This window comes from Pteronotus mesoamericanus, unplaced genomic scaffold (assembly GCF_021234165.1).
Source record: "Pteronotus mesoamericanus isolate MK-2021 breed Mesoamerican mustached bat unplaced genomic scaffold, CSHL_Meso_final contig_105, whole genome shotgun sequence".
Lineage (NCBI taxonomy): Eukaryota > Metazoa > Chordata > Mammalia > Chiroptera > Mormoopidae > Pteronotus > Pteronotus mesoamericanus.
The window spans coordinates 12,315,567-12,334,970 of NW_026555006.1; the positions used below are offsets into that span (position 1 = coordinate 12,315,567).

General features: G+C 33.7%; 1 protein-coding gene across 8 annotated transcripts in view; it reads right to left on the reverse strand.

Annotated features, from left to right (window-relative positions):
• DOCK7 (dedicator of cytokinesis 7) overlaps positions 1–19,404 on the reverse strand; it is a 198,004-nt gene that overhangs the window by 92,178 nt on the left and 86,422 nt on the right. For all 8 annotated transcript variants that reach the window (XM_054574129.1, XM_054574119.1, XM_054574110.1 and 5 more), the window contains exons 15-18: positions 14,052–14,169; positions 10,571–10,641; positions 6,809–6,947; positions 5,574–5,675 (exon numbers count right to left, since the gene is read on the reverse strand). In XM_054574129.1, the coding sequence (XP_054430104.1) occupies positions 5,574–5,675; positions 6,809–6,947; positions 10,571–10,641; positions 14,052–14,169 (430 nt within the window). The remainder of the gene's footprint in view (positions 1–5,573; positions 5,676–6,808; positions 6,948–10,570; positions 10,642–14,051; positions 14,170–19,404) is intronic.

Consider the following 19,404-nt stretch of genomic DNA (forward strand, 5'->3'; position numbering starts at 1 on the left):
ATTTTTTAGGATAGACCACATGTTAGGACACAAAACAAGTCTTAACAAATTTAAGAAGATTTAAACCATATCAAGCATCTTCTCTGATCACAATGCTATGAAACTAGAAACCAATCACAAGAATAACAGTGAAAAATATGCAAACACATGGAAGCTAAATAAAATGTTATTAAACAATGAATGGGTCAACAAGATGAAGGAAGAAATCAAAAGATACCTTGAAACAAATGAAAATGAGGACACGACAACCCAAAATCTGTGGGACACTGGGAAAGCAGTCCTAAGAGGGAAATTCATAGCATTACAGGCCTATCTCAAAAAACAAGAACAAGTTCAAATTGAACTTCACACTTAAAGGAACTTGAAAAAGAACAACAAAACAAAGCCCAAAGTGAGTAGAAGGAAGGAAATAATAAGGATTTGAGCAGAAACACACTAAACAGAGTCTAAAGAAATGATACAAAAAGATAAATAGATCCAAAGCCAGTTCTTTGAAAAGATAAACAAGATTGACAAACCTTTAACCAGACTTATCAATAAAAAAGGAGAAAGGACCCAAATAAATAAAATCAGAAATGAAAGAGGATAAATAACAACTGACATCAAAAAATACAAAGGATTGTAAGGAAATATTATGAACAGTTATATGCCAACAAGCTGGACAACCTGGATGAAATGGCTAAATTCCTAGAAACATACAATTTTCCTAAACTAAATCAGAAAGAATGTGAGAATCTGAATAGACAGATTACACCTAGCAAAACTGAAGCACTAATAAAAAAAACAAAAACAAAAACAACCTCCCAGCAAACAAAAGACCTAGACCAGATGGCTTCACAGGTTAATTTTACCAAAGATCCCAAAAAGAATGAACATCTATCCTTCTCAAACTATTTCATGAAATTCAAGAGGAGGGAAGGCTCCAAACTCATTTTATGAGGCCAGCATTATCCTAATTCCAAAGCCAGATAAAGACACTACAAAGAAAGAAAATTATAGGCCAATATACTTGATGAACAAAGATGTTAAATCCTCAACAAAATATTAGCAAAACGAACTTAGCAATGCATCAAAAAGATCATACACCATGATCAAGTGGGATTTTTTTCTGGGAATGAATGTTGGTACAACATTTATGAATTAATAAATGTGATTCACCATATAAACAAAACGAAGGATAAAAACCACATGATCATATCAATAGATGCAGAAAAAGCTTTTGATAAAACCCAGTACCCATTTATGATAAAATAAACTCTCAGCAAAGTGGGAATAGAGGAAATATACCTAAACATTATAAAGGCCATATATGACAAACCCACCACCAGCATCATGCTCAATGGGCAAAAACTGTAAGTGTTCACTTTACTATGAGAATAAGACAGGAATGTCCATTTTCATGTCTCTTATTCAACATAGTACTAGAAGTCCTAGCCACAGCTATCAGACAAAAAGAATAAATAAAAGGTATCCAAAATGGTAAGAAAGAAGTAAAACTCTTTATTTATAGATGACGGGAAGACCCCAAAGATTCCACCAAGAAACTACTAGAGCTGAAAAACGAATTTATCAAAGTAGCAGGATACAAAATTAATATTCAGAAATCAGCTGCATTTTTATATGCCAATAACAAACTAACAGCAAAGAAAATTAAGAAAACAGTCCCATTTGCAATTGCTTCAAAAAGAATAAAATACCTACATATAAACCTAACCAAGGAAGTAAAAGACCGGTACACGGAAAATTATAAGACACTGAAGAAGGAAACTGAAGAAGATATAAATATGTGGAAGCACATAAGGTGTTCATGGATAGAAAGAATTAACATCATTAAAATGTCCATACTACTCAAAGCAATTTATAGATTCAGTGCTATTCCTATCAAGATTCTAATGACATATTTCACAGAACTAGAAAAATATTTCAAAAATTTATATGGAACTACAAAGGGCCCTGCACAGCAACAGCAATCCTGAGAAAGAGAAAAGATGGAGGAATCATGCTACCTAATATCAAACTTACTACAAGGCCATAGTAATCAAAACAGCCTGTACTGGCATAAAAACAGACACGTAAAACAATGGAACAGAATAGGGAGCCTAGAAATAAACCCACACCTTTATAGTTAGTTAATATTTAACAGAGGTAGCAAGCACATACAATGGCTAAACATAGTTTATTCAGTAAATGGTGTTGGGAAAATTGGACAGGTATGTTCAGGAAAAGAAAACTAGACCAGCTTCTTACACTACATAGAAAAAAATTCAAAATGAATCAAACTCTTAAATATAAGACCCAAAACCATAAAAATCATAGATGAAAACATAGGCAGCAAAATCTCTGACATTGCTCTCAGAGATTTTTTTATTGGATATATTTTCTCAGGCAAGGGAAACAAAAGAAAAAATAAACAAATGGGACCACAGAAAACTAAAAAGTTCCTGCATGCCAAAGGAAATCATCAACAAAATAAAAACACAACCCACAGAATGGGAGAACATATTTGCTGATACATCTGATAAGGGGTTAATATCCAAAATTAATAAAGTAGCTATAAAACTCAATACCAAAAAAAAAAAAAAAATACCATACAACCCAATTAAAAAATAGGCCAAGGACCTGAATAGACACTTCTCCATAGAGGACAGAAGGATGGCCAACAGACCTATAAAAAGATGCTCAATGCCACTAATCATCAGAGAAATAGAAATTAAAACGACGAGATACCATCCCAACCTGTCAAAATGGCTAGCGCCAATAAATCGACAAACAAGTGCTGGCGAGGATGTGGAGAAAGGGGAACGCTTTTGCACTGTTGGTGGGAATGCAGACCGGTGCAGCCACTGTGGAAAGCAGTATGGAGGCACCTCAAAAAATTAAAAATGGATCTACCTTTTGACCCAATGATCCCACTTCTGGGAATATATCTGAAGGAACCCAAAACAGTAATTTGAAAGAACATAAGCACCCCTATGTTCACCGCAACATTATTTACAATCACCAAGATATGGAAGCAGCCCAAATGTCCATCAGTAGATAAGTAGATAAAACAACTATGGGACATTTACACAATGGAATATTACTGGGCCATAAAAAAGAATAAAATTTTACCCTTTGCAACAGTATGGATGGACCTGGGGAACAGAAATAAGCCAGTGAGAGAAAGACCAATACCATATGATTTCACTCATATGTGGAATTTAATGAACAAACTGAACTAACAAGGAAAATGGGGACAAACTCATAGAAGGAAAGCAGGATGACTTAGTCGGGGTGGTGAGGTTAGGGGGTGAAGGGACTGAGCAAAAAGGAAAAAGGACTCATGGACGTGGACAACAGTGTGGTGACTGCTGTGGGGAGGGGAATATAAATGGACTAAATGGTAATGGAAAAAAAGTAAATAAAGATTAAATTTTTAACATTGTAAAAAATAAAAAAATAGAGGTGTAGGTAGATACACTTTGCCTCTACACACAACCAAAAGAAGGACAACAAATTGAAAAACAAAAATTAAACAGACTGCCAGAAAATCAAACTGTATGGAAGTCCGACAACCAAGGAGTTGAAGAAGAAACATTCATCCAGACCAGCAGGAAGGGTGGAGATGGGCAGCTGGGGCAGAAAGGACCCGTGGCAAGGCAGTGGCTGGAGGACTGGGCAGTGAGGCAGTGGTTGGTGGTCCAGGTGGTACCACATTTGTGTGCAGGTAAACCAGGAGCAACAGCTGGGGAGCAAGACAGACCGCGCTACCCAGGGTTCCAGCACGGGAAAAGAAAGCCTCAGAACCTCTGTAGGTAGAAAACTTGTGCAGCTTGCGGCGGCGGGAGAAACTCCCACCTTCACAGGAGTCCGTTGGAGAGACCCACAGGATCCTAGAACATACACAAACCTACCCACTGGAAAATCAGCACCAGATGGGCCCAATTTGCTTGTGGGTAGCAGGGGAAGTCACTGAAAGCCAGCCAAGAGCTGAGCAAGTGGCATTGCTCCTTCTCGAACCATTCCCCCACAGACAGCATCAAAACACAGTGACCTGGGTTGCCCCACCCTGGTGAATACCTAAGACTCCCCCTATTCCAATGTAACAGGTGCGCCCAGACACAGAAATATGGCCTAAATGAAAGAACAGATCAAAGCTCCAAAAATAGAACTAAGTGACAAACAGATATTCAATCTATCAGAGGCATAGTTCAAAACACTGGTGATCAGGTTGCTCACAAAATTGGTTGAGTATGGTTGAAAAATGGAGGGAAAAGTGAAGGCAATACAAAGTGAAATAAAGAAAAATTTACAGGGAACTAACAGTGAAGGGAAGGAAACCAGGACTCAAATCAACAGTTTGAGCAGAAGGAAGATATAAACATTCAACCAGAACAGAATGAAGAAACAAGAATTCAAAAATTGATGAGGGACTTAGGAACTTCTGGGACAACTTTAAACATTCCAACATCCAAATCATATGGGTGCCAGAAGGAGAAGAGGAAGAGCAAGAAATTGAAAACTTATTTGAAAAAATAATGGAGAACTTCCCCAATCTGGCCAAGGAAATAGACTTCCAGGACGTCCAGGAAGCTCAGGGAGTCCCAAAGAATTTAGACGCACACATGCTTGAAGGAAGCACACACCACGGCACATCATAATTACATCACCCAAGATTAAAGATAAGGAGAGAATCTTAAAAGCAGAAAGAGAAAAGGAGACAGTTACTTACAAAGGAGTTCCCATAAGACTATCAGCTGATTTCTCAAAAGAAACCTTGCAGGCAAGAAGGGGCTGGAAAGAAGTACTCAAAGTCATGAAAGACAAGGACCTACATCCAAGATTACTCTACCCAGCAAAGCTATCATTTAGAATGGAAGGGCAGATAAAGTGCTTCCCAGATAAAGTCAAGTTAAAGGAGTTCATCATCACCAAGCCCATATTATATGAAATGTTAAAGGGACTTAATCTAAGAAACAAATGAAGATCAGAAACTATGAACAGTAAAATGATAAACTCACAACTATCAACAACTGAACCTAAAAAACACAAATGAACAAAAACAAACTAAGCAAACTAGAAGAGGAACAGAATTGCAGAAATGGAGATCAGAGGGGAGGGGGAGAGGGAAGAATGGGGGAATAGGTACAGGGAGTAAGAAGCATAAATAGTGGGTACAAAATAGACAGCGGGAAGTTAAGAATAGTATAGGAAATGGAGAAGCCAAAGAACTTATATGTATGACCCATGGACATGAACTAAGGAGGGTGGGGAATGCTGGTGGAATGGGGGTTGCAGGGAGGAAGGGAATAAAAGGGAGGGAAAAAAAGGGACAACAGTAATAGCATAGTCAATAAAATATATATTAAAAAAAGAAAAAATAACTTGTTTTAAAAAATTAAATGAATATACTTATATTTTAAAAAATAAATATAAAGGCTGCTAAGTATTCTATAATTTTAATTATAAGAAAAATATTATTACTTCATTATTAATATACAGTCAGAATTGCAAGGTCTTGTTTGAGAAAACACCTTTGTAATAAAAAACCCATCTCATTCAATCTGGGGAATTTCCACGTGAGAGATACTGACCTCAGGAGACAGTACAGAATAAGCCTGTGGTGGTTTTTCCAGTGAGACTGGTAGGCAAAACTGCCCGGTCTTCAATCGTCCATTTTGAAGCATTGGTATCCACTTTTAAATAAAAAAGGAAACAATATTCATTTAAATATGTTTGTTACAAAAGTAATTATTTGGAAAATCTGTTTTCAGAACTTGTTATGAGCCACATTTGTCTTACATCCTCAAACACCAAAGAGATTTAATTGTGTAATCATGAGCCTTCATAATTTTTCCAAAGTTTCCCAATAATATTTTATTAAGGACGATCCATAAGATATTATAAGTACTAACTGTACAATATTTAAATGTATAGAAGGTCCTTATTAGCCAAGAGAAAGTTGGTAGTAGAAAAAGTTCACAAATTGTATCAATTTTAAATTGGAGTAAGTGTAAATGTAAATAAGGAAAAAAAAGATTTGATTAGATAAGAATGTTGGAAAGAAAAATTTTAAGTATGAACATAAATTTATTTTCTTGCATTTAGGAAAATACATGTCACAAACTGTAAGAGACCAAAAAAATTAATCAAACGTTGACTTTTCTCTTTGGGGTGGAGGCATGATTTTTCTGACAAAATTGTAAGAGTACAATACCATGCCCTCCACTTTAGGTTTACTTTTGCAATTTGATTATAATGATTTTCAAACAATACTCAAGGGTTTATGCCCTGACTAGTGTGACTCGGGTGGTTGGCCATCCTCCCACAAAGCGAGGTGTCCCCTGTTCAACTCTCAGTTGGGGCACTTCCCTATGCTGTGGGTTCAGTCCCCAGTCTGGGAGCAGACAAGAGACAACTGATCAATATTTCTCTTTCATATTGATGTTTCTTTCCCTTCCCCTCTCTCCCTCTCTTCCCCTCTCTCCGTAAACAAACAAACTCAAGGGTTCAATTGCCTTTAATTATAGTAAAAATGTATTTAATACCCAACAGTCTTTAAATCATTTCACATTCAAAGTATTCTTTTCTGAAGAACCCTTAAACCATTATATTTATATTGAATTGTTTGGTAAACACACAATAATCAGGACCAACACCAAAGTATTCAGACATGTTAGTCAATTAATCACCTTAATGAGCATTTTCTTGTTACAGTGACTCTTTCTCACCAAAGTCAGGGATCAGATAAGAAATATACCAACTATCTCTTAAATACTGTTTTATTTTCAAGATCAAAGAGCTAAGTGTTTAACAAAAATATACTTACTGTATATCCAACAGGAGTTTCAAGAGGTGTATTTTGTTTTTGTTGACAACTAACATGATAAAAAGTAAAAAGCAAGTGATGATGGTCAGTTAAAGTAGCAGGCAGTTTAACTTTGATTTCTTCATGAAAATCAGGAGACCTTCATACAAAAAACAAACAGATCAATAGTCAATAAATTGTTCAAAATAAATAACCATTGCATCTGTATATTTGAGTAATTTTAAAATTAATTTCAGGATTCCTGCTTAATATTTCTTCCAGTCCAAATATTTTTCTTTATTCCCAAATTAGTAACTAACTTCCTTCCAGATGAGGGAACTGTCAACGTTTCTGAAATTTTTCCTCTCATTTTTATTTATGGGCTGAGTCATCTTATTTGAAAATGAATTAATAATTACTACCTTGATGCTGAGATAGTCATGAGATTGGAAACTATAAAAAGGGAGACTAGGGCAAGGCTTTCTATATTTAAGAAATCAACTCTGATACACATCAGATAAAAAATAATATAAAATTTTTATAAGTGTATATTTTAAAACCATATCATAAAAAAAAACATTTTTCTGTTACAGGAGTACAGTTTCAAATAAGACTAACTTATCCTTTTGTAAAAAAGAAAAAAGGTAACTTTAGACAACTTAATATCAAATCGGGCTCTCTATGAACTGTCTCACATCAACTATCCCATTGCTAAAGAAATAATGTTACGAAAACATGGACTAGTATATTGACTAAAAGCTCAAAGAAAAAGAAAAACAAATCAGGGAACCACAAATTACATTTGTCCCACATGTTAGAAGTGCTTCCAGCCACAATAAGAATATAGCAATTACCATATTTGATCAAACTAATGGAATTTTCATCTCAATATTCACTGAGAATTTCTATAGGAAAGCATGGCTGCTATTTATCATATAGACTTAAAAAGGATAGAGCCTTAGCATCCCAACTTTCCATGATCGGTTCATATCTCTCAGAGTTATATTCAATTAAAATACATGCAAACCATGTAACTCCTACTACATTTAAAGCAAAGGCTGTCCAACCAAAAACCAATTAGGGTTTTTTTTCTCTGATGCTAGTAGGTCAAATATCCTTCTCAAATAACCCTCAAAAATGCTGACAGGTATAGATTTGATCACAGAAATAGTAAGTGGAATGAGGCTTTTAATACTCACTGGAAAGATCGGTAATGCTACCCATCTGAGAATTTAATGACTTTGGTGAATAAAAGATACTATACATCTTATTACTAATATTAATTAATCACCACTGAATTATGAGGAAGTTGAATTTACTAGCAATATTAGATAGTATTGTCATTTTAATTCTACCAATGCTAGGAACAACAAAAATAAAGACTTAGCCACAAATGAAGATAATTTTAGAAATTATTACTTTCTTTATCAATATCTTTCCTTGTATTCAGTGTTTTATTTCATGTCTTTCCTCAAATTATATTATGTCAAGACTTATGGAAAATTAAATATTTACCAGTTAGTTATTCATCAGCAAGTAAACGGCCTACCTTTAGGTTAGCAATCGTATTACTTTTGTGGTGGTTTTAAAGATTAACATAAAAAAATTACCCTGAAAAATATATATAACTTAGTAGAAATATAAAAAATAAGACACACATATAACAATAGCTATGCTTATAAAACAGGGGTTGGCAAACTATGGCCCACAGACCAAATCTAGTCAAATGCCTGGTTTTACATAAACTAAAAACTAAGTATGTTTTTTATATTTTAAAATGGTTAAAAACATCAAAAGAATAATAAATCACTTTAAATATTATATAAAATTCAAATTTGTGCCCATAAATAAAATTTTATTGGAAGACAGCCATGGCCATTCATTTGCAATTTTATTCATTGTCTGTGACTGCGTTTGTACTACAACAGCACAGCTCAGTGGTTGCAACAGAGACCATATGGCCCCCAGGGCCTAAATTTATACTGTGTGGCCCTTTGTGAAAAAAGTTTGCTAGCCCCTGGTATACAGCATATTAAGGTTAAATGCTTCAACAACAGAGTTCAACAGATTACTTAAAGTTTTAGATCAGGAAATTGTATTTAGGAAGAGATCAATAATATGAGCCTTAAAGAATGAGTAAAAGTTCAGTAAGTAGAGAGAATCAGTATATAATTAAAGATCCAAGACAGACCCAGAAACAGGGCAGCACAGGATATGTTTGGAGGTGAGGCAGAAAGAAAATCATCAAGATGTAAAAGATGAGTGAATATTAGAGAAAAGAAAAAAGGAAGGCACGGATGTCTTAAAGTTTGAGTCAGAGGCAGAAAAATTGGTGGTACTATTAATAAAAATTAACAGACAGAGACAGGGTCTGCAAGAGGGCCAGGGATAAATACATGGAAATTGAGAGGGCAGCATGGAACACAAGTACATATGCCCAACACGCCACTGAAAATACCTGTCTGTACCTCCGAATGAAGGTTATGACTGAAAATAAAAGTTGTGAACAGTCCACATAAAGATAAAAGTAGTAGCATTTTCATTGGACATAACTGAGAAATAAATATACAATTATTTAGGAAGAGAATATTATAGAAGAAGAGGATTAAGAACAAAACCTTAGTGTTTTGTGTGGAATGTCTATACTCAAAAGAAAAAGAAAAAACAGAATGAATAATTACTGTAGAAGAAAAAAAGTGTTCAAGCCATAAAGGTGAGAAAAGAAAGTTTTAAGGAGGGCAAGGAAAAACCATGCTACACAAGAGCGCTGCAGACAGACTTCTGTTTCGTTGTTTTTTTTAAGAATAGGAAACTTAAGCTTCTTTTTAACAATAAGAGATGGAGCTAATGAAACAGGAGGCTGGGGATGCAAGAGGAGGGATAACTGATGAAGCCATATTCTGGAAGAAGGTAAATAAGATTGTTTGACAGTAAAAGTAAAAAGATTCACACTGAGCAGGATGTGGGCTGTTACTACTTTGAAACAGGAGGAAAGGTAGATCAGTACAGAGATAATTTAAGGTGAAGAGCAGAAAAGCTGAAGGATCTCAGGCGTGATGGACTCAATCAACTTAAAGTAGGGAAGCTAAGAGTAAAGCGAACAGAAAACAAGTAAGAGCTAGAGGAAGGGGAAAAAACCTAAATTAGCTCCTGCAAAATTAGAGATGGGCTTAAAAAAGTAGTGACAATAAGATTAACAAAGAGTAATCTTTTAGAGCTAAAAGAAGATAAAATAAAATGAATTAATATAGCCCCATCATATGACAAAATAATCTGTGATAGTCCTGGTTGGCATAATTTTGTGCTTTTTCTCCAACAGCATTCAATTAAAAAAAGAAAGAACAAAAGCAAAAATTAAAGGTTATCCAAAGTTAACAATTTCTCAAAGAAGTAAAATGGAAAGGATTATTGATGTTGAAAATAACACCAGTTTAACTGACTAATAGGTTCAAGCTTAGTAACAGTTAAGTAAAGCCGCAAAGTGTTAGGGGAATATAATAGGGAAAGACCAAAGGACCAGAAGCCACAAAGATATTCGATAATAATATAATAAAAATGAACAGATCAGAGAATTTGATAGAAAAGATGTTTTGTGTATAAGGTCTTATATTTGAGATGTCTATGGAAAATGTGGATCTACATGTTGAAAATTATAACTTTGATGTCAGCTGTCTTGAATTTGCACATTCAGTGCAGCAAAGCATTTGGTAAACACACTAACGTGAGTGCTAACAATGCCACTGAGAAGTGAGTAACTTTGAAAGAAATATTTGAATTCAGTACCTGTTATGATATACTACGGCTGTATAGGCTTCCTTTGAAAATTCTGAACAGCTAGATTTACCAAAGATTACCTGTAACAAATAACAGCATGTTGAAACTTTGTTGTAATAAATGCTGGATGTTTCATATCTATGTAAGAATTTGTCTGATTTATTAACTATTTGAGAACAATGGGCAAAAATCAGCCCAATGAAGAACAATGTGCCTACCGACGTTCATTAATAAGTTCAATTGCTTAATTCTAAATTTATAGACCCATCTGACATTCAAACATTCAAAAAATTTCTATCCATTATATTTATATCGATTGGGCAATAAGGTACATTTCTTTCTTTTTTAAGAAGGTGAAGATTTCCTTTTAAAATTTCGATGTAGCACATCATTTGGAATTTATATAAGAAATATGGTCCTAGAATGGTGGCATATATCTACTATACAAATTGGTGGTTTCTTCACTAACACAGCAGTCATGTTGAAAGTCAAATATATATTATTTATAAATGATACTTAAAAATCCTATTTTAGCCCTGGCTAGTGTGGTTCAGTGGATTGAGTGCTGGCCTGCAAACCCAAAGGCCGCTGGTTCGATTCCCAGTCAGGGCACATGCCGGGGTTGTGGGCCAGATCTCCAGTTTAGGGCGTGAGAGATGCAGCCAATCAATGTCTCTCACACATTGATGTTTCTCTCCCTCTCTTTCCCCCTTCCTTCCCTTCTTTCTAAAAATAAACAAATAAAATCCTTTTTTTAAAAATATCCTATTTTAGGTATCTTTTACTTCCAGTACTACCTGCAAGTTACTCTACATGGAGGGGGAACAGCATTTTATATTCTTACACATGTGTTAAAAAAAAATCCACCACATTAAAGAAAATACAATACTATTTTGGGAGAAGGTTTAGCACTAAAATATTATAACCTGATATATCTGCCTCTTGAATTCTAACAGCAAGCGGTGAAAAATTAGGGCGGCTGATTAGAACAATGGCCTAACAATGTCATGGTCATAGCTGTGATTTCTGTGTGAGACAGCTAGACTTACAATGTTTTCTAGCCATAGATTAAATTCTCACATCTAGCCAGCTATCTCTACATATGCATGAAAAAGTACTGTACACACGTCATTACACTTCCATCAGTACAACTGGTAAAACAAGTCAAAAGTTTATTTCTTACACAAAGGAATTAACTAGCACCATCCCAAAATAAAAAGAACACATTAACAAGTATTTTGTCCCTTTTTGCAGTATCTCAGGCAGGTCCTTTCACTTCAAGGGTATGTAAAGTGTAATAATTACGATTCTCCTAGATAACTCTAATTTTATCAATTTGCTAAGCATACTATGTTTTTATAAAATATTCTTCCAGTGCCAGAATTAGAATTTATCATATTGACATTATATGATCAAAAAACTATCTTAGTTCTTATTTTTTAAAAAAATAAGCAAGCAAAATATGTGTTTATACATGCTTTCAAAGCGACCACTTACATAAACATAAAAGTATTGTATTTTCATATGGCGAATAATACACAAATAGAGGAATGCAGTAGCTTTTTTTCCCTCTGAGAAGCTATCATTTTTCACAAAGTAACTCACTTATTTTTATAACATGAATGATATATAGTGGAAAATATTCCTTTTTTAACCATTTGGCATGTAGTTTTAATCAGTCATCAATATGAACTAAGCATCAATTATGTGCCAAGCACTAAGATAGGCATCAAGATATAAATACGAGTGAGACATGGTCCCTGCCCTCAAGGAGCTCACAGTCTAGCGGACACGATGAAGAAATAAACATATAATCATAAAGTGAAAAGCTCCATAAAAGAAGTGAGAAGATGCTATGGTAGCACCAAAAGAGGGAGTGGTCTAACTGCCAATGTGGCTGGATGCAGCCAGGGCTCTGCAGAGGAGGCCATACAGATGCTAAGACAAGGAAGAGTTTGTTAGACAAACAATAAAACAGATTATTTCACATGTATTATTGCATTTGTCATACACTCAAATTTATATGGCAATTCACATATAAGATAACAAAGCATCTATTTTTACAATTCAGTATTTTTTCATCAACTAGGATATAGTACATTCATTCTTGCCGCAGAAATAAAGAGCTAGTAAAGAATATGAACTGATAATGCAAACCTCAAAAATAAATTCTATATTTATTCAACAAATATTTATACAATATGTATTATATGCAAGGATCTAGAGTAGCTGCCATAGGATACAAAGATGAATAATTTGTGCTTGCTGTTTTCAAGATTTAAAAATACTGATGAAATTGAGGTAATAGGGAAGACGAAAATACACAGCTTTCCTGGTTAGAAAGTCAGAACTCCATCCAGATGACTGACACAGAAGGCTAAAATAAAACTGTTCACAATGTACCTATTCTTAGCTCATCTGCATTCCACTCGGGTTGTCAGAAGTTGAATAATTACAGTGACAGTTGTGCTCCTATTCTATATGTTACTAACTTCAAGTTGAGCCAAATACCTACTTTCATGGAACCTGCACTTATTATTGTCCCATAAATATTGAATCATAATTTGGAGAGTCGAGAACCTTCCCAGTCTGACCTCAATCTACTACTTTTGACTCATCTTCCACTGCTCTTGCTCACTGGCAAATCACCACTGTACCTCCATTGAAGGACATTCTCCAATTTGAATTGCTTTCCTTCCCCCACTATCTAGACTTATTACCATTACCATTTCCACCAACCTTAAGGCATTCTCTTCTTCCATTGAACACCTATTTGAATGCCCATATCCATCTTCTATAATTAGCACATACCGTGGTTCTCAATATTGGCTGCAAAATGCAATCCCTAGAGAAGATTTTAAAATACTGATACCTGCCTGGTTCACACACACAGAGACTATAATTTAATTGGAGTGAGATTGAACCTGGGCACTGATATTTTTTAAATCTCCCCGGGTGAGTATAATATGCAGCGAAGGTTGAGAGCTATTGCCAGAGTTCCTCAACAAAGATAGGAAGAACCATACATATTAGAATCACCTGGAGAACATTTTCAAACTATGCCACAACCCATGACTTTCCACCTCCCTTGCCTGGCCTTTCATTCTAAAGGAGGAGAATCAGAATCATAAATGCCAAGATAGAGGAAAGTTATCTGTGCTTCATTAGAGTAGTCTAGGTAATTCTGATCTGACCTTCTTTTGAAAGTTACCATTTTAAAATTCTAGGTACTTGTCTCACATCCTCTAGAGTACAAGTCTTATTCATCTTTATATCTCTGGAAGTGCCTTGCATTTACCAAATCCTCAATAAATAAGACTTCAAGTAAATGTATTACTATCTGTATGAAAAGTAATACGGTTAAAAATTTGGTTTATAAAATCACATTATTTCCAGTTTAGAGCTGCCAACCAAGAAATACTCCCCCCTCCCCAAAAATATCTATATGAACTATATACAAAGCATAGGAAAAGTAAAGAACATTTCTTACCGGCATGGCATTGCTCGGATCCTCCCCGTACATAAACTGGACTTTCACTGTTATATTTCTGGCAGAACCTTGACGATTGGCAAAATTGAGACTCTGAGGATATATGTAGAGAAGATTTCTGCGAAGGTAACAGTATACATGATAGTGACTACACATCTAAAAACACTGTCACTACATGTCACAAAATAGATGAACAAATACTGAATTATTAATATTTGCTAGCCACTACGCTAAGTACATTCACATACAATCATTCAAAGAGTCACCAAATATACCCCAATTTTGCAAATGAATTGAGGCCCAGAAAAGTTAAGTAACTTTCACATACAACCAAGTAAGTGGCAGAGCTGAAATCATAGTACAAATCAGTCACACTTCTAAACACATGTTCTTTCCCCTACAAGATTCTGGGAAATAAATAAGTATGGACTGAAACATTATTAACAAATTAAAAGACAATTCTAATATTATCTTATTTCCTCCATGCATGTATAAATAGGATGACATTTATAAATGCAGCTTTTACATAAGTGTGTTCAAGGATTTAAGAGGTTATAACATTACAAATCATTGTTCCAAAACATGTATGACAATATGGTAAGTATAACAATACAGTAAGTTACTATGAGACAATCACATATCACTCTGCATTTGACTTCATGTGCAGTTTATGATCTTGCATTTTACACAACTTTAATAGGCCCTGCTGCCAAAACAGAGGAGAAAAAATTTAAAAAAAAAACTTTCAACACAAAGGAGAAATAATTCACCAAAAGAAAGAGCTAAAAGAAAAAAAGAACAAGAGTTACTCTACCTGAAGACTAGGGTTGAAAAACAAAACTTAGAGTATAATAAAATCCTGCTAATGAACTACTAGGGCACTGAAAATAGGTTTAATTTTCTGGAAGGCGATAGGGCAATATAGAAACTGGAAATGAACACACCTTTTGATCCAACAAACCACCTTTAGTGTAAGGAGAAAACTACACACATGTACAGATCGGTGTTCAAAAGAAATTAATTATCATATTTTTATAATAGGACATAATTACAAATAATCATAAGGAAATATAATGCTCATCAGTGCTAGATTAATTAAATTAATATATTAATAAGACGGAATAGTATGGGGCCCCCAAAATGATAAGGTAGTGTAGTATTCATTCATGTAGAAGGAGATATCCAGCATGTTGGATAAAAAATAGTAGGTTCCAAAGCAGGATATATAGTGACATTACCCTACTTTTAGAAGTTGGGTGGGGGGGCAAAAGAAATGAGTGAAAGGACATTTCTGAAATGTTCATAGTGGTTAATAGTGGTGGCCCTTTTGAAGGATAATCTGACAAGAAAAATAGTAATTTAAAAGCCAACATCTATAACATCTGGAATAATGTTGACAATAAAAATAAAGAAAAAATAAAAGTCAACATCTATAAATATACTGTATGAAAATAATCATACGCACATATAAAGACATTTTCTATGTGCTAGTGTTTGTAATTAGAAAATTGAAAACAACTCAAATGATCTTTGATGGGGACTGATTAAAGTGCATACATACGATAAAAGAGCATGCCGCTAATAAAAAGAATATGATATGCTTATCTGCGCTCATATGCAAATAAAATTTAAAATATTAAGGTCTTGAATTGACTTATATATACAGTATACCATGAGCTATATATAACACAATCCCATTTATGGTTTTTAAAAAAATTATGTTTAGCTAATCATCCAAAGGATCTGGCATGACAGACCCCAAAATGTTTAGTGAAGTGAGGGTTTTTATTTTTTACAGATTTTTGAAATATCTGAGTTTCCACAAGTATTTTCAACATAAAACATGAACATTTATTAATAGTGAACATGAAAACAAGTAAGATAAATAAAGTTATTCCTGGAAAGGTCACTGATCTTCTGGATCTGCATTGTCCAATAAAATAGTCTAGTGAGACTACCAAGCACTTGATGTGTGTCTGTTCTAACTGGGATACACTGAAAGAGAAAACATGTACCAGACGATATTTGGAGGATTTAGCATTAAAAAAAATATATAAAATGCCTAATTAGTACTTTTATATTGATCACATGATGAAATAAATGATATATTAAATAAAATATACTATTTAAGTTAATTTCACTTGTTTCTTTTTAGTTTTTTTTACATATATAACTCGCTGTATTTCCACTGGACAATGCTGTTCTGAACAAAGATAGAAAAGGGGAGCTAATGAATTATTCTCTCATTACTCTTAGTTAATATATAAACATTTCTATTTATAAATGTGTTTTTGTCAGTTACTTTCAGAATCTTTCTACCAAATATATTAATTCAAAAACAAATGGTCACAGTTAAAAAGGGAGAACTTAAAAGGATACTATACTCAAAAGATCCAAAATGCCCTGTGTTTTATTTGAAATTTTTATCTCCAAAAGATTGCACAACTTGTGGGAGGATAAGGGACTTTGCTTTGCTTGGAATTCAAACAAGGCTCCTAAATGTCCTAAATTTCTACGCTGCTAACAGTTTTGTGTATCAGTACTTAGAAACTAGGAGTCATTAGATTAGAGTCTAATTTTGGTTCCTTTCTTATTTTCTTTGGCATAAAAATTTTTAATTTTACGACAATACTGGTTATATTTGATCAGGGGGTCTATTTAAATAGGTACAAGTTCAAACAAAGATTAGATTCTGCCTTTAGTAATGTGTACTCAAACAGGAAGCACTGAAAGGTAAATATAAAACCTTTTATAAAATTACTACTTTCATTACATTTCCCAAGTTGACACTCTCCCATGGCTTGTAATTAGGCAAATTATTTAATTATATTCAATAACATGTCAAACTGCTATTAAAAGTTATACAAATATTTCTATCCAGAGACAATATACTATAAATCAAGAATATGTGAACTTACCTCCAATCTATCTGTTAGTGTTACAAGTGAGGAATTGTACAAATGGTGCAAAATATGTTAATATTCTAGTACAATAACCCAATTGGAAGAAAATTCCTCCATACAACACCTTTTTGGTATTAATGTCCAATTACTTGCATGCATTGGAAGGAGCTATTTTTCAAATGTCTTTCTCTAAAAAAAATCTCCTATATCAAAAAGGGGTGAATATCTACCATATATAAAATGTATGCCAGGAAAGCTGCCATGTTATGAGTTTATCATTCTCTTATTAGTTCAATAAGTATTTATTATTTCTCCAAGTAAGGCACTGTATTGAAGTGTTATAAAATATATAAATTAAAAACAGATATAGATCTTGCCAATAAATAGCTTATAATACAATAGAGATGAGAAGTTGGCCCCTCAACTAGAAAGTGGATAAAACATCAGGGTCAATAGTTTAAGCCAGAAGAGTAGACAGTTTAGTAAAGAGAAGTTTCAAAATATGTCCTTCATTACTTATGATAACAACACTAATTTTTCCCTTTGAAAAAGGGAGAAAATTCAAATTTCTTTACTAGTTCAACATATATAATTCTATAGCACATATCACTAGCAAGGGCAAAATGAAAATAAAGCATAAGGAAAATTGTGTTTTTCTTCTTCATTAGCGGAAATATTTGTATATTTTTATTTACTTGCATTTTTCATTTCTCTTAACAGAAACATTTACATGATCTGTAATGGACACTTAGAAAATATATACACAGGCTAAACAAAAGGTATAATTCCTTGTATTACACTAAAGTCCAAGAAAACAAAAGTCAGAAAACCTATATTCTAGCAAAATTTCCCAACTTTGTCATCTTAACATGATTAGATAATATTCACTAATAAAATATTACAGTATGTACATAAAGGAATTGTTTCTAATTACCAAAATAATAGCTAATATATAATCCTGTGGAATGTTTACTGAACACCAGGTAGTGTTCTAAGTGCTTTAAAAATATTAATTTTTAATCTTTACTGAATCTAATAAAGTAGGTATTTACTTCACTTGACAGATGATAAAAAGATACCAAAAAGCTAATTAGACCAAGAGTCACACAGCTGAAGAACAGCAGAGCATTGCAATGCAGCCAGTCTCTCTCCATAATCATTCTCTACCACAGTAGTATATACATCTCCTGTAAATATTATATCTCCAAAGCCCTTAATTCTAATTCATCAAAAGAGAAGGTTTCTATTTTATACCTGAAAGAACCATTTCTAAGAGTAGATATTTAGAAACTATGGTTCATTTTGTAAAGGAACAATTAAGAATTTTAACTGAAATTCATTATATTAGAGCTTTTCCCTTTGCCAAAATAAAAGGGGGGGGCAAGCTATTAACATTATGCAAAATTTCTTTTAGGTATGGCAGATTTTAGAGACACACATGTTAAAAATCATTTCATGTGATATAATGACTAACATTCTGAGTTCTTCCTATTTGCCAGATACTGTCCTAAGTGTTTTACACATATTTATTCTTTTAATTCTCATAACCCTATAAAGTATGTACTTTATGTGACTATCCTAACTTACAACTGAGGAGACTAAAGTATGGTAAGGTTAAGTAACCTGCCCAAGGCCGAACAGTAAGAGCTGGCTTTTGGACTCAGACTACGGTCCAGAACTCACGCTCTTAACAATTTTACTATATTTGTCAAAATAAGGAATTTTTACAGGATGTATTACTTTTCTCAAAAAGTTCTTGATATGAACACTCAAGAAGGATAATGACTTATAATTGAACTGAAGTATTAAGTATTTTCCCTTTTAACACTAAGTTAGAAGATGCATAGTAGAATATTAATTTTTAAACATACTACTAATATTTTGGTTTTGTTAAATTTATATTATCAAAATTGTTACCAAGCTCACAAACTTCAGAAAAATTTATATTGGGCAAATCATTCCTTACACTGGAAGTATTTAATTTGGGTTTGACCTTAGAAGATCGCAATCTTTCAGTGGGTGTACAGAAAAGAGGCTAGAACATAGAGACATAAAATATAATGGAGAAAAGGGGTGAAATGCCATTCAACATATGGGATTTTGTGATAATTTATAAACATGGTTAAGACAAATCATTTGAAGCAAAAATATATACTAACAAATAATTATAGTGACAAATAACAAGGAATATATAATAGTGTGTTAGCTTACAGGAAGTGCCACGGGAGTAAAGCATTGAGAACCATAAATATCAACCAAAGAACTGGAGGAAGGCTTCACGGAGAAGGCATTTATTCTGGGGGGGCAGGTCACCGTTTCCTTAAAAACTAAAATACAATTTGGCAAATGCATACTTAATTCATTAATTTTTCTCAACTTTAATGATGAATTTACCAGTCAAAAGAGTTTGGTGTTTACTTTTAAATCTCTAAAAATCATGATTAACTAAA